General features: G+C 38.3%; 1 protein-coding gene across 1 annotated transcript in view; it reads right to left on the bottom strand.

The window, feature by feature from the left end:
- The window catches only part of LOC104590635 (Cyclophilin-like peptidyl-prolyl cis-trans isomerase family protein), a 60,810-nt gene that overhangs the window by 38,658 nt on the left and 7,232 nt on the right, over window positions 1-14,920 (bottom strand). The window contains exons 2-3 of the mRNA XM_010249352.3: window positions 7,650-7,673; window positions 4,355-4,442 (exon numbers count right to left, since the gene is read on the bottom strand). Of these exons, the coding sequence (XP_010247654.1) occupies window positions 4,355-4,442; window positions 7,650-7,673 (112 nt within the window). The remainder of the gene's footprint in view (window positions 1-4,354; window positions 4,443-7,649; window positions 7,674-14,920) is intronic.

Below are 14,920 nucleotides of genomic sequence, written 5' to 3'. Positions count from 1 at the left end.
TAATTAGTATGGATGAAAAAAAATCGTCTTGGAATTTGAAATCCTACCATATCACCCATTCTAAGGCTAACAAGGCTGACACTGATGTGCTACCAAAGAATTTGAAGTAGCTTGTCTCAGCTACTAGGGTTAGACCCAAAGCACATGTAGGGCGTGCTTGGATGAAACACTAAACTCAAACAATTTTCCAATTATGCCCTAAACCTTGGAGATTGATGAGCAAAACTAAAAAATTACACATAACCCCTACACTTGATTATGTTACTGCACTAGGTGTTGGATTGGGTTGTCTTTGATATGCCAATCAGTGAGATCCATTAAGGGTCAAAACCTAGGTATGTTGGAGCAATTTAAGAATTCACTTGAGTGGGTGATCATAGTGATAGGATTGGCCCCTTTGTTAGACAAAGTGAATGATAGGGCTTATACTCTCTCTGATGGAAACCTGAACTGACGATAGTGTATTTCATCTATGTTTGAGATTTGGTTTTGCAAAATATATATATTAATGTTTTATGAAAAATGTTTGCAAAATCTTTTAATTCTCTGGATTCATCCAAACAGAGAGTATGGCACTGTACTTTGCAGCCAGGGGAGAGGTCCTTCCCTATTGGGCAGTGTTGTGATCATTATGGGCCAAGAGGATAAGTGTAAGAGACCATTATAGGGCTGATTACTTGATGGGCATTATCTTACTTAAGTCCATTATCCTTGGGTTTCCATAGGATGATTGAATTCAATGATCATTTAGTTGTAAATGTTGGGCCCATATTGAGCCCATAGTGATGTGTTCAAGGGTTCATTGTGTTTAGCAGTAAATTTGGCTAAGCCTTTTCATAAAGTTTGGGTTGAACCCATGTGGACTTATGTGAGGTCATTATGGGGTCCCACACCATACAAATCAGACCTAATTTGGCCATATAACATCTTGGGTCATGAGTCTTTGAAGGAAATGGGCCTAAGGCCCATAATTAAAAAGATTAAGTATGCTGTCACATTACAACTTTAAGTTGCCATGTGCTCTAGGTCAAAATCTAGGTTTGGAAATGGGTATGGAGCACCCATCCTCTTAAGAGGATAAGGCTTTATCTAAGTTCAGATCCAAATTAGGTTTGGATAATCTCCTAATTTGATTAGGAGAGTGCTCCATAAGGAGATAAAAGAAGAGAGTGAACCAGACTAGAACACCACTTTCTCTTGTTCTCTCTTCTCTTTTGTCTTCCAAGGGTATGTCACCTAAGACCCCTGAGGAGATTGAGGACATGAGAGAGGTTCCCTATGCCTCTGCCGTAGGGAGCATCATGTATGCCATGTTATGCACTCGGCCAAACATTGCTCAAGCTGTGAGTATGGTAAGTAGATACCAATCAAACCCAGGACAAGAGCACTGGACCACTGTGAAAAACATACTCAAATACCTTCGAAGGACTAAAGAATATTGTCTTGTCTTCGATAGTAGTCACTACAGATGGTCGGGTATACTGATACCGGCTTCCAATCAAACCCAGATGATAGAAAGTTTACATCTGGTCACATCTTCACGATGGGGTCCTATGCAATTAGTTGGAAAAGCAACAAACAAGGGTCCACAGCAGATTCCACGATTGAGGCCGAGTACATTGCCACAAGTGAAGCTGCCAAGGAAGCAGTTTGGATGAAGTTCATCCACGAATTAGGAGTTGTTCCATCCAACACATCGCCCATTCCACTGTTGTGCGACAACACTAGAGTCATTGCACAGGATAAGGAGCCAAGAGCCCACTCGAAGTCTAAGCACATCGAGAGGAAATATCACATACTACGGGAGATTGTTAGTAGAGGGGACATCCATATTCAGAAGGCAGCATCAACGGAGAATGTGGCAGACCCATTGACTAAGCCACTAACACAAAAAGTGTTTGAGAAACACGTGGACAGTATGGGATTGAGGCTTGTACCAGATTGGACCTAAGTGCAAGTGGGAGCTATTAGACAGTGTATGCCCTTAGCTCCAATCAGATTGATGTACAGATACATTTATTGTAAATGAATAAAAGTACATAATTGTTTCATGTTATCATTGGTGTGTTTCTGTGTAATTACCCCTTAAACTGGACACTTATGAGACTCATGTTAGTTTAGAATGTTCTTAGCCGTTGGATAGACTTGGGGAGTTTATCCTACCAAGGCTAACACTGATGTACTGCAAAAGAAGTTGGGGTAGCTTGTATCAGCTGCTAGGATTAGACCCGAAGCACATGCAGTGTGTTTGGTGGAAGCACTAAACCCGAACCATTTTCTAGTTATGCCCTGGACCTTGGAGACTTATGGGCAAAACTGAAAAGTTACACATAACCCTAGACTTGATTATAGTATTGCACTAAGTGTCAGATCGGGTTGTCTTTGATATGCCAATCAGTGAGATCCTTTGTGGGTCAAAACCTGGGTATGTTGGGACAGTCTGAGAATTCACTTTAGTGGGTGATCATAGTGATAGGAACAGCCCCTTTGTCGGACAAAGTGAATGATTGGAGATTTGTTTTGCAAAATATATTTATATGATATATATATCATGTTTCAAGAAAAGTGTTTGCAAAAAGGTTTTAATTCCCGAGACCCATCCGAGTAGAGAGTGCAACACTGCACCTTGCAGTCAGGGGAGAGGTCCTTCCCTATTGGTCAATGTTTGATCATTGTGGGCTGAGAAATTGAGTGTAAGAGGCCATTAAGGGTTGTTTACCTGATGGGCTATATCTTACTTAAGTCGATTATCCTTGGGCCTTCATAGGATGGCTAGACTCATGGATCATTTAATTGTAAATGTTGGGCCCAATTTGAGCCCATAGTGATGGACTCAGGGGTTCACTGCATTTGGCAGTGAATTCGGCTTGGCCTTTTCACAGAGGCTGGGCCGAACCCATGTAGGCTTATGTGAGGTCATTGTTGGAGTCCCACGCCATACAAATTGAACCTAAATGGGCCAACAACTCTCTTGGGACGTGAGCCACTTAATTAATGGGCCTAAAGCCCATGATTAATAAGATTAATCAAGATGTCACATGACAGCTTAATCAATCATGTGACATGGGCGAATATGGGTCTAGATCTGGGTCTAGAGCACCCATTCTCATAAGAGGATAAGACCTATCTTAAAGATAAGAGTCTAGATCCAAATAAAGATTTGGATAAACCTCCTAATTCGATTAGGAGAGGCGTTCCTTAAGGATTAAGAGAACAGGAGATCGAACTGCTCTAGATAACTCTGCTTTCAATTCACTCTCTCTTTGCTCTTGCCACCCAGAAACCCTAGTTCCATCTCTGAATTTTGCAAGAAAATTGCAGAGAAAAACCGTGCTCACCTCCCTTGTTCGATCCATACAGTTGGATTGCAGTTTTGCTGAAAACTGTGTTGCTGAACCGGCTTCATTCCAAGTTGCGCCATCTTCAACGGAAGCTGATTTTGGGATTCAATTTGGGTGTGAACTACCACTTTGGGAGCTACATCTGTGGAATCCGTATCAGGTATACATCTCCCTACTTTTGGTTTCAAATCTGATCCGATTTCGGTGCAAGAACGATCCTAGAAAAATGCAGTTTTCTGAAACTAGGAAATGAGATTCCCAAAAGGCTGAAAGAAATTTTTGAAGTTTCACCCAACCATCTAGCATGGTTCGGCCAGCCATTTGATGGATTTCACCTTCCTTCATATACCACCAGTTGAGAGTACTCTTCAATAACCAACCTTCCCAAATTTAACTCTTTTGCTATTTGGGCCCACAAAGTACGGCAAGGTATTCAGCTCTAATGGAATCTCCTAGGCCAATAGAACCCAAGAAAATGTCTAATATAATCCCATCTTTATCCCTAAAAGCCACCTTACCACCCCAATGAAGATGGGCCTGCCTTACATATCTATCTTACACTGCACATCCGGAATACATGTACATTTCATCTTGTTGAAATGAGATTGATCCAGATGCATGGTGTACAATGCATTTGTAAGGCATAGACGAAAACAAATTTGTATACTTTGAAATGCTCTTCTTAACATAGAATTAACCCGTTGAATAAACAAAACACATGGAGCCAATCATATTACTTCAATGGATTTACTCTCCCCACCACTGTTTTTTTTTTTTTTTTTTGATAAATTACTCTCCCCACCACTGTTATGGAGCCAATGACATGCAGGGAAAATTTTGTTTTCAAATACTTTCAAATTAAGGTTTAAACATTCTGTGAGAGGACTGGCCAGTTGATACTTACTAGATAATTCAAATTAAAAAATTCACAAAGATAATTATACACAAAAAAAGAACCAGTTGAGCAATTTGATAAGCCCATAACCAGGCAAGCCTAGATGAAGAGGACCAACCTTAACAAAGTCTCCGGCTTGTATCATAAAATCCTTGATCACCCTGTGAAATTGGCATCCCTTGTATCCTACTGGAATTCCTGCTTTTCTGCCCATTCCATCCAATAAATGAAAAAAAACAGAACTATGAACATAACAAAATTTTTCTTCAAAGGAAAATATATAGACTTAAGTATATTCAGGCTTCATGACATGGGCACATCCATTTATTTCTAGTTAAACAATTCAATGATAATTTGGACCAAATAAGCAAAAGAAAGGAAGGAAAAGAAAACTAGCTACTACATTACAAAACTTATTCAAGACAGCTCTAAATTTATAATTGTCAACTATCTAGATTTACATCCCATAAACATTTACAATCCAATAATAAAGGTGGTCAGACAGGTCTTAGTTCATTCATCACAGATAGACATCTAGTAGAGAAAAATGCACAGAAGCCAAGGCTGGACATTGAGTTGGAAACAGAAACTCAGAGTGGATTTGGAGTCAGCCAGAGACCTAGATGACTTGAATCAGCTACAATGAGCAAGAAAAAGACTAGTTCATTGAGAGAATAGAGTAGCTAAAAACAAGGCTACAAACTAAGGCAAGCTGTATTAAATTATTGCACACTGAAATCCAACAGTACAAACCAAATAGCAAACCATTAACTGGTCCTATTTCAAATCTACTTTTCATCCTCATCCTGGGAAACCCAAACTTAACTAAATGTCAATAGGGGATGGATTGGTTGCATGGGCTTTTCCAAACGAACAACTTAGTGTTGAAGACATGCTGGATTCCCAAGTCCTAAAACTATACAGATTCTGGTGTGATACTTGTAATAAGCAATGCAACTTTTCCATGCCACTAGGAGGTGTGAACCTCAAAAGCATATCAAATGACTTTACAAAAAGAGATGAAAGTTTCAAGAATATGTAGAAATAAGTTTTCAAGTCCGAATAGGATATTCATTTGTTTCTATTAATGAGGAAAAAGTACAAGACCAGGGCTAAAGCTGCCACTATTTGGTGGAACAAATTACAAATAATATTAGTTACTATTTTGTATACATTCATCTCCTAGCAGTGACCTGTGTAATGCATGGACTTGTGCTATCCTTTTTGTCTATCGCATTATTTTTTGTATATGTGAATACCTGCTGCCTATCAATGGTTTTGAATTTAATGGTGAAAGTGGTTGAATTGTTGATACTCTTGCTATTACCTATAGATATCACCATCTAGAATAGAATTTTTTTCCTCCATGGAAATTCTTGAATTGTTCTTAACGACGTCGTCTGCACTAGACCCACATCCCTCATCAAATAACCTTAACTAACACTTGGACATTTCAAGATATCTTCTCTTATAGTGTATGTAGCCAAGCTTTTAGAAGGGGAAGTAATTGCACTCGTGCTCACATGCGGGCTCTAGAAAAAAGTGAGAACTCCAGTACTACTGTAACTGCATGGACATGTAGTGAAACCCTAACTCGCCCATGCACCTCAAATCCAACAAACTCATAACAACTTTCGTACTTTGAGAAAGTTTCCCTCCTTTCCCAAGGAGATTCCAATAAATAAGGGATCTCCAAAGATCCCCCCATGCATTCTTGCCTAAACCTTACGTAACCTCTACTAGACTTAAACCCTAGCTTCCCTTCTTGCTCTTAGCCTCCTAGAAATCTCCCTTCACCGCCATCTACCTTCTTTCAAGTAGACCATCTTAGTGCCTCCCACCCTAGACCTACACCTTCAAAACAAAGTGAACATATAACATGCATTATGAGTTTGTTGTATTTTTATTCACTCTTTTTTTCGGTTTTTTTTGGGGGGTCAGGGCAAACCAATGCACAAGGCTCACACCAATGCAGAGTCTGGGGAGGGACAAATGTACACAGCCTTGCCCCTGCAGATTGTTTCCAAAGTGAACATATAACAGAGAGGTTGTTTCCAAAAAAGAAAAAACAAATTACAAAGCTGAGAGAATAGCATTGCTATCCCTCCCCAAATAAAATTACAACAGTTGATTTCTGGCTCAATCTAAGGGCATAAAATGCCATTCCAACCTAGTCTAAATGCTAGGTAAAGTTGAGCCATGCCCAAGTTGGATTTGCACTCATACTGTGAAGGATAAACAAGGATTAAACCCTCTATGACCCATTTTGATATCCAAAATAAGAAAAACTGCAATCATTTTAATAAATCCATCAGTCAAATCCCATGTAACAAGGCATTCATTCCATTTTTATCTGGACATGTCAGATATTGTCTTTTTTCTGAAAAAAGCTAAAAAACTCTAGTAGTTCCATTCACACAAAACATAGTTCACCATCTCTTAACACATGCTGGACCGAATGATTTGTCTTTATCTTTTAGTGAACAAGACATAAGTTATTAAGGAAGTTGTGAGCTCCTTAAAGATTGAATCTGATTGGATTGATTACAATACCTTTGAATATTTTATTACTTAATTATTGTATAGACTAAGACAAAAAAAGCCATTCAGTTCGGCCACTTCATCCATTGTCAAACAGTCCCTTACCTTACAAACTTGAATGAAATTTCAGCAGAAACATATCTAGCATGGATGAATGAAGTCATACAGATACCAAAACTTCTAAGCCCAGTAGGCTTATCCCAGAGTGGAATACTATATATACTCTTTAGACCTAAAAATATGGGCCTACATGTCAGGCCCAATGTGCATTCTGGGCCCAGGCTTACATAGATACCCATGATCACCTTTACCACTGACCACCAATTTGGCAAATTCATGAAGCACTGGTATGAATCATTGTTTTTTTTTTTTTATTAGTACTGACATGAATCAGTGTTCAATTTAATGATAGAAATAAAATGAAAAGGACTGCAACACAAATTGGCTAAACAAAAAACTGCAAGACAGCAAATATTTTGGGGAAAACTCGAAAGTTTTTTTCTTGGGAGAATTTTACCACCTTGATGTAATACCTTCGTTTTGAAGTCAATAAAATTTATCCTTATTGATCAAAAAAATAAAATGAAAAGGAAATTGTATCCCCTTGCCAAATTTCTGAAGCTCTCCTACCTAGGGTTTAACCAATCTCACCAGGCTGAGATCTCAGTTAAAACACAGAAATTTAGAGCTGAAATTGTTAGTTCTAGGAAAAATATATTGCCAAATGCAACTATTACTTATGTTAACACATATACTCAACTGCCAGGTTACCTTCAATAATACTTGAAGAGTGCTTACAAACATTAAATGAATAACCCAGTTCCAAAATGTCATCACCTTTTCAGTTCATTGAAATGAGAGAATCCACCTACCTATATTCACCAGTGCAGAACTGCCTGCCAAATCAAAGAAAGAAAATTAATCCTAAGAAATGGAGTAAAAAGAAAATTCAGTACTATAAAAAATCTTCAAATAAGGATATGAGTCCATGAGGTGATGTAGGACAAGCTCAATTCCAGTCCTTAGAGAATGTTCAATGGTCTTCTTAGATCAGAAATTTATGGCTTTGATGGCTGTAATGGCTTCTTTTCTTTTCTTTTTTTTTTTTTTTTGAAGAATAAAGAGTAAAATTTTCATTAAAAATAAAAGAGAAAGCATTACAATCTAAACGGGTGTCAAGATGACACACCAATATAACTAGTCAAAATGAAAAGATCTACATTACATGCTTGCAGTTCAAGGACATCCCAAAAACTTTCTGTCAGATCAGACCTGTTAACTTTCTCAAATTCTGGAAGAACAAAAGCCTAATCTATTACAAGCTTTCCACTGAAGCTAATATACTGTTTTCAAACAGCCTTCTATTCCTTTTGTTCCATATTGTCCAACATACTGCAAAGGAGATACAGTTCCTTACATTCCAGCTTAACAACTTCATACTACCTCCTCCCCCCCCCCCCTACTCCTATTTAGTCTCACAACTTCAACCCCTCAATCCTCCTCTTCTAAACACTCATTTTCTCCCCCTTCTTCATCCCAACCTTTGTCCTCCTCTGGTCTTTCTTTTTTTTATTTTTTTCTCTTCTCTTTTTTTTTCAAATTGTTCGAAAGCAATCCTCACAAAGCCACCCAGAAGAAAATTTGAGGGATTTTCCTATTATTACCTCCTTTTCCACCAACTTAGCACTCTCCACTTCCCCATTCTGAATTGCTTTTATACTATCTTGAACACTCTCCCCCCTTCCTCCTACCTATTTCCCATGCTCATTTTCCCCTTCCTCTATCTCTTTGCCTTCTCCCAACCCTCCCCCTTCACCCCAGTGTTCCCACAAAAGACCCCAACAGCCTCCTCCTATAATACTTTGTGAGCCACCCCCTTCCATCCCAGACTACCACTTTCTCTTACCCCCGCCTCTCCTCTCCTCTTCTACCCCTATTCCCTTCCTTCTCTCCTCTACTTCTTTTCTCGACTCAGAATGTGTCAGAGGTGAGTGGAATGATTGTATTTACCTCATAATTGTGGAAGTCACCATTGATCTCCTTTTCATGTAAAGTCTCTTCTCCCGCTTTCTCTACTGTTCCCATCTCCTCCACCATTCCAGTCTCTAAAAGACTAGGAGACACCCTGCTTGTTGGGTTTGGTCTACCTATATCATCACTGGACACACTCCCACCTTCTTCAAGTCTTCCTGCTCTCTTCCTTGTTGATCCTTGATTTGCCACTCTCGCCTCTCTAAGCTTTCTTGGTTTGAACTGCTATCCCATACAACCTTCTTGGCTCCTCTCCCTGTTCTCAGCACCATCGACACCTTTCCCCTCAAACCTTGTTACCACCCAAACCCAGTCTTCCTTTGATTTCTTCAATCTCCTCAGCTTTCCCATTTTTGTTTTTCTTTTTCCAACTATACCCCTTCTTTTTGCAACCCCTAACCAGAAAACACCTGTAGGTCTTCCCTTCTTATTGTGGACTCCACTTCACTTATCTGTCAATCCACCACCTTCTACATCCCAACCATTTTTGCCTCCCTCCCCTTTTTTACTCGCCTCTTTACCTACCCTTCCTCACACTACACGTGTCCCTCCATCCTTCACCCTTCAAATTCTAAGCTGAAAGTTTAAAGCAGGAAGCAAATAGTTGGTAATAAAAAGAAGAAGAAGAAGGTGAATGGGGAGAAATTAGTATGTGGAGTATCATTATGATAAGGTTGGAAATTGCAAGAGGGAGAAAAAAGAGGGGATTTTTAGGGGTGGTATAAAATTGGTTGAACTGAAAGCTGAAATGAAGATCCTTTGCTGGAATATAAGGGGTTTAGGAATTTCAAAAAAACAGAGGATTATTAGAAATGTTTTAACGAAAGAGCGACCGAACATTCTAATGTTACAAGAAACAAAGCCCTCTGAAGCAGATAGAAGGTGGATAAGAAGTATTAAGGCATTGGAAGTTTGAGCTGATTCTACGCCCCATCTTGGGGTGCATCAAGGGGAAGCCTGACAATTTGGAGAAACGAGGAAGTGGAGAGTATGGAGAAGCTGATTCGACAATACTCAGTCTCAAAAAAAAAGTTAAAAAAAGTGGGAGATGGAAGGGGATGAATTTTAACAAATGTGTATGGACCTACTCATATAGAGATAGGGGATTGTTTTAGGAAGAATTAGCATCAATCAAGGGCTTATGGGAGGGACCTTGATGTTTGGGTGGTGATTTCAATGTAATAAGATACAAAAATGAGACAAATAACCCAAATCAAACCATAACTACTGGTATAAGGAAGTTCAATGAGTTGATTGATTCCTTAGAGCTTAAGGAACCCACCTATTGCAAGCTCCTGACCATTTTTTTAGGAAATAACAATCTGTTCCAAACCGGATAGATTTTTTAACTCAGTTGACTAGGAATATTTGTGGGGAAATTTGGTCCTAAAAGCTCTCCCTTGAGTAACCTTTGATCATTACCCTTTGACCTTAAGTCCAGAAACCTTTCTTGGGGGCCCTATACCTTTTCAGTTTGAAAATATGTGGCTGGAAGATCAAGCTTTCAAGGAAAAAATAAAAATTTGGTGGGCGGAAAGTGGCTCCCTAGGAAGAAGGGGGTGAGATTTATAAACAAGCTTAAGAGACTGAAAGAAAGGATCAAAGAATGGAATAAGGAGGAATTTGGGAGACTGAAAAAACAAAGGATAGAATTGCAGAGAGAATAGAGGAACTAGATGAAAAGGAAGCCAGAAGAGAGTGTAACTTGGAGGAAAGAACAGGAAGGTGGAATTTGAAGGTGGAATTGGAGGAGAGAAAATAAGAGATTTCTTGGAGATAGAAATCAAGGTGTAAGTGGTTGATGGATGGAGATTGAAATACTAAGTTCTTTCACTCTCTAGCTCATGGTAGAAGGGAAAACTTGATTTCTATCATTGAGATTGGGGACCGGGTAATAAATAAGGAGGAAATTGTTAAGGCCTTTGTAGAACATTTTAAATCAATCTTTGCTACTATAGGAGAGAGGAACTTGGATTTGGAGAATCTGGAGATGTTGGAGTGGAACACAATTCCTATGGCCTAAACAACCTCCTTAGAGAGAAATTTTAATGAGGAAGAGGTTCATAATGCTGTCTTCCCAATTGATAAAGCTAAAGCTTCGTTCCTCAATAGCTTCTTTGCGGCTTTCTACCAGCATTGTTGGGACTTCGGCAAGATCAACTAGTGTCTCTCCTTGGAAATCCATACATGCAGTTCTACCCTCTTTTCTGCAACATATCAGGTATGACCTTTGTTCTGGGAATCAAGTCAAATTTTAGGAACACATTTTGGTGGGTAATTTACCTTTGAAAGAACAATTTCCATTCCAGCTTTCACTTTCCCAATATAAAGGCAAGGTTGCTTCTCAGTCCAAATTTGTGTTTGATTGGGATCTGGGGCTAAGGAGAGGCCTAAAGGATTCAGAAGCTGAAAGTGTAATGAATCTGATTCAAATCTTAAATGAGGTGGTATTGGATCCCTCTGAAAGGGATAAGAGACTATGGACTCTAACTCCTTCCAGGTCTTTCTCTTGTGCTTCCTTTTTCAAGTCCCTCTTGCCTTCTAACAATAACCCTACACAAAGTTTCCCAATTAAGGAAGTTTGGGGTGAGCCGATTCCTCCAAGGATTGGAATTTTTCTGTTGGGAAGATGTAACACCTGTGACTTACTCCAAAGGAAAAGGCCTTATTGGTGCTTGTCTCTGAGTTGGTGCATTCTCTGTAAGGCTAATGGTGAAAGCTCCTACCACTTATTAATTTCTTGCTCTTTTGCTTCTGTTATTTGGGAATGGTTTTTTCCCTTTTTGGTTGTAGGTGGACTCCCCCCCCCCCCCCCCGGTCAAACATCCAAAGTGTTTTTAGCTCCTTGTTCTTTAGACGGCCTAAAAGAAGGGGAAGGATTATGTGGAGAACCAGGAGACAGGAGCCCAAGGGGGTAAGGAACTAATCCCAGATGAGAGACATGAGCATGGTGATAAATTGGTGTTTCGGTAGGAGAACCAGGAGATTACAGAAGATACTCTGGAGGGGGTACAAGTTCTGGTTTGGCCAAGTCAAATAATCTTTCGAGGCCTTCCCAACTAGTTAGAACTAAAGTCGGGGGTTTGGAGAGGTTCCAGAAGGAAAAGGGCACCAAAACTCCTGTGTCTAAGACGCTTGTCCTTTCTTCTCAGCATTCTGGTAACTTCAATAACACTGTTGGTTTAATTTTTTATGATAACTTGTGTCGTGTTGATCCTATAGTATATCCAGATCCCATCCAAGGCTGTGATTTGCCCATGAATCTACCAGAAGAAGAAGAGAATGCGAGAGAGATAATAGGAGAGGAAGGAGGGGAGGGTGTGTTTGAGGCTTGGGGTGAAAGGAGGCAGAAGGACAAGGAAGGAGCAGGGACTAATAAGGGAATGGGTATAGAGGGGGACAAAGAAATCCCAAACTGATTCATTCACAAGAAGATGAGAATGATGGGGGGGTTGGAAGGGTCTTAACTAAAGAGAAGAAAGAAAAGGAGGTGGGAGAAAGTAAAAGTAGTCAAGAAGATCATAGTGTTATGGATCCTGTGGTGGTTATGGCTGAAAAAAATCATGGTTTCAAATGTCGCGAAATGTCGCCCTACATATGTCGATGTCGAGGCTCACCGACATGAAAATGGATGGTAATATAAAAATTACATTATTTTGGTTGACAATTCCTATATTTCTGAAATGTCAACCAAATCGATCCAAATAACCAAAAAAAAGACAGTTTTTCCTATTATGTCGACAGGATGTCGACTAATGTACATTAATAATATAATATATTATTATATTATATTATATTATAATACAGTTTATTAATATAAATTATTCCATTAATAATTTCTATTTAATATTTCAAATAAAATATTTATAAAAAAGAATTAACAAAATATAAAAACAAAAGAATAAATTAATTACTTTATAATATAAAACATAAAATATTTTTCAAGTAATAAAATATTAACTAGTTAGTATTTTTTAAAATATTTATTAAAATCAGAAAATGTTTATTAAATTTTATAATAAATTATATTCTACGTTTAATATAAAAAATCAGAATAAATTTATTAAATTTTATGCTAAATCATAATTTATTATAAGTTTAGTATTAAAAATCATAATAAGTTCATTAAGTTTTATAAGAAATCAGAATTTATCATAATCTTAATACTACAAAAAGGAGAATCAGTTTATTAAATTTATAATAAAACATAATGTATTATAACTTTAATATTTAAAAAAATCAGAATAAATGTATTTCTATTTACTAGTGTGAAATAAATATATTAGAATTTATAATAAATCCGAATTAAAAATAAGAAAAGAAAATATCAGATAACCTTGTAAAAACATCAAAATGCATAGTAAATCAGTAAATCGTCATTTACTAATTTGTTATTGATCTTAGTTTCTTAGCCTTATATAATGGTTGGGAATAAGATAATAGTCTAGAAATATGTATTAATGCTTCTTTTATCATTTTACAAAATATCATTGCATATTTCCACATATTTCATAATATTTCCACAATGTCTCTAATTTTTACAATATTTTCCCTCGACATTTCCGACATATATCCTATATTTTGGTAAGCGACATTTCCATCAGCATTGACATTTTAAACCTTGGAAAAAATGGGGTTGAGAGTGGAAAAAATCAAAGAAAAGGAATCTCAAATGGAGGCAAGCAAAGAAAAGGGGGGCAAGAGGAGAAGGAAGTTAAATGAAGTTGAAAAACTCATTAGTGATGTGGAAGAGGATAAGGAGTTCAATGCTAGGGGAGGGAGGAGGAGGTCTATAAGATGTAGGGGGGCTGGGTTCAGAATTGTTGTGATCATGAAGATTGTTAGTTGGAATGTAAGGGGGTTAGGCAGTGCCACAGAAAGAGTAGTCAAAGGGGTATTGAGGAAGGAGAGACCTGATTTTGTTCTAATTCAAGAATCCAAAATTCAAGAAGTTGATAAGAAGTGGATAAGAAGTGTGTGGGGAGAGAGGAACATTAATTGGAGCTTCGTTCCCTCTTGGGGTGCCTCAGGGGGCATCATAACAATGTGGAGGGAAGAAACAGTTCAATGTTTGAAAGAGCTGGTAGGCAGATACTCAATTTCTATTAAGTTGAAGGATGTGCAAGACGGATTTGAATGGGTTCTCACGAATGTCTATGGGACGAACTCATATAAAGAAAAGAAGAAGTTGTGGGAGGAGCTTGGAGATGTTAGGGGTCTCTGGGATGGACCTTGGTGTCTAGGAGGAGATTTTAATGTAGTTAGGTATGTGAGTGAGACAACAGGAGGCAGGCAAAGAACCACACTGAGTATGAGAAAGTTCAACCCCTTTATTGAAGAGTTAAGAGATATTACTTTTGGGCAATCCTGTTATACTTGGTCAAACCTTCAAACTTCCCCTATCCTATCCAAGCTTGATAGGTTTTTAGTCTCACCTGACTGGGAAGAGCACTGGTCAGGTTTAGTTAGAAGAAATCTACCTAGGGTCACCTCAGACCATTGGCCCATTTGTTTGTTTGAGAGAACCAGTGATGGTGGCCCAATCCCTTTCAGATTTGAAAATATGTGGCTCACTCACCCGGATTTTAAAGAGAAAGTTAAGGTTTGGTGGAATAGTTTGGGAACACCTGCAATGTAGGAAGGCCAGAAGTTCCTTAAGAAGCTTCAATTGTTGAAAAAGGAGATCAAGGAATGGAATAGGGTGAAGTTTGGGAGATTGGAGGAGAAGAAGGTGTAGTTGATTTCTTAGATAGACACAATAGATAGCAAAGAGGTGGAAGGAATTTTAGATGTTGGTGATAAAGAGTTGAGGTGGAATTTGAGGAAAGAACTAGGAGAGACCTTATTGAGAGAGGAAATCTACTAGAAGCAAAAGTCAAGAGAAAGATGGATTAGAGAAGGTGACAGAAATACAAAATTTTTTCATACCATTGCAAACGGAAGGATAAGTAAGTGCATGATTAACTCTTTAGTGGTGGGGGAAAATGAGATCACGAATCAAGATGAGATTGCTAAAACTTTTGAAGAGCATTTTAGATCAATTTATAGAAGACCCCTAAGTGAGAGGTGGAAGATTGAAGGCTTTGATTAGGAGATTCTGGATGAGAATCAA

Source organism: Nelumbo nucifera, chromosome 2, assembly GCF_055504915.1.
Source record: "Nelumbo nucifera cultivar China Antique chromosome 2, China Antique-T2T, whole genome shotgun sequence".
Classification (NCBI taxonomy): Eukaryota; Viridiplantae; Streptophyta; class Magnoliopsida; order Proteales; family Nelumbonaceae; genus Nelumbo; species Nelumbo nucifera.
The sequence above is the reverse complement of the archived record's forward strand: the minus strand, read 5'-3'. Positions and strand labels throughout refer to the sequence as shown.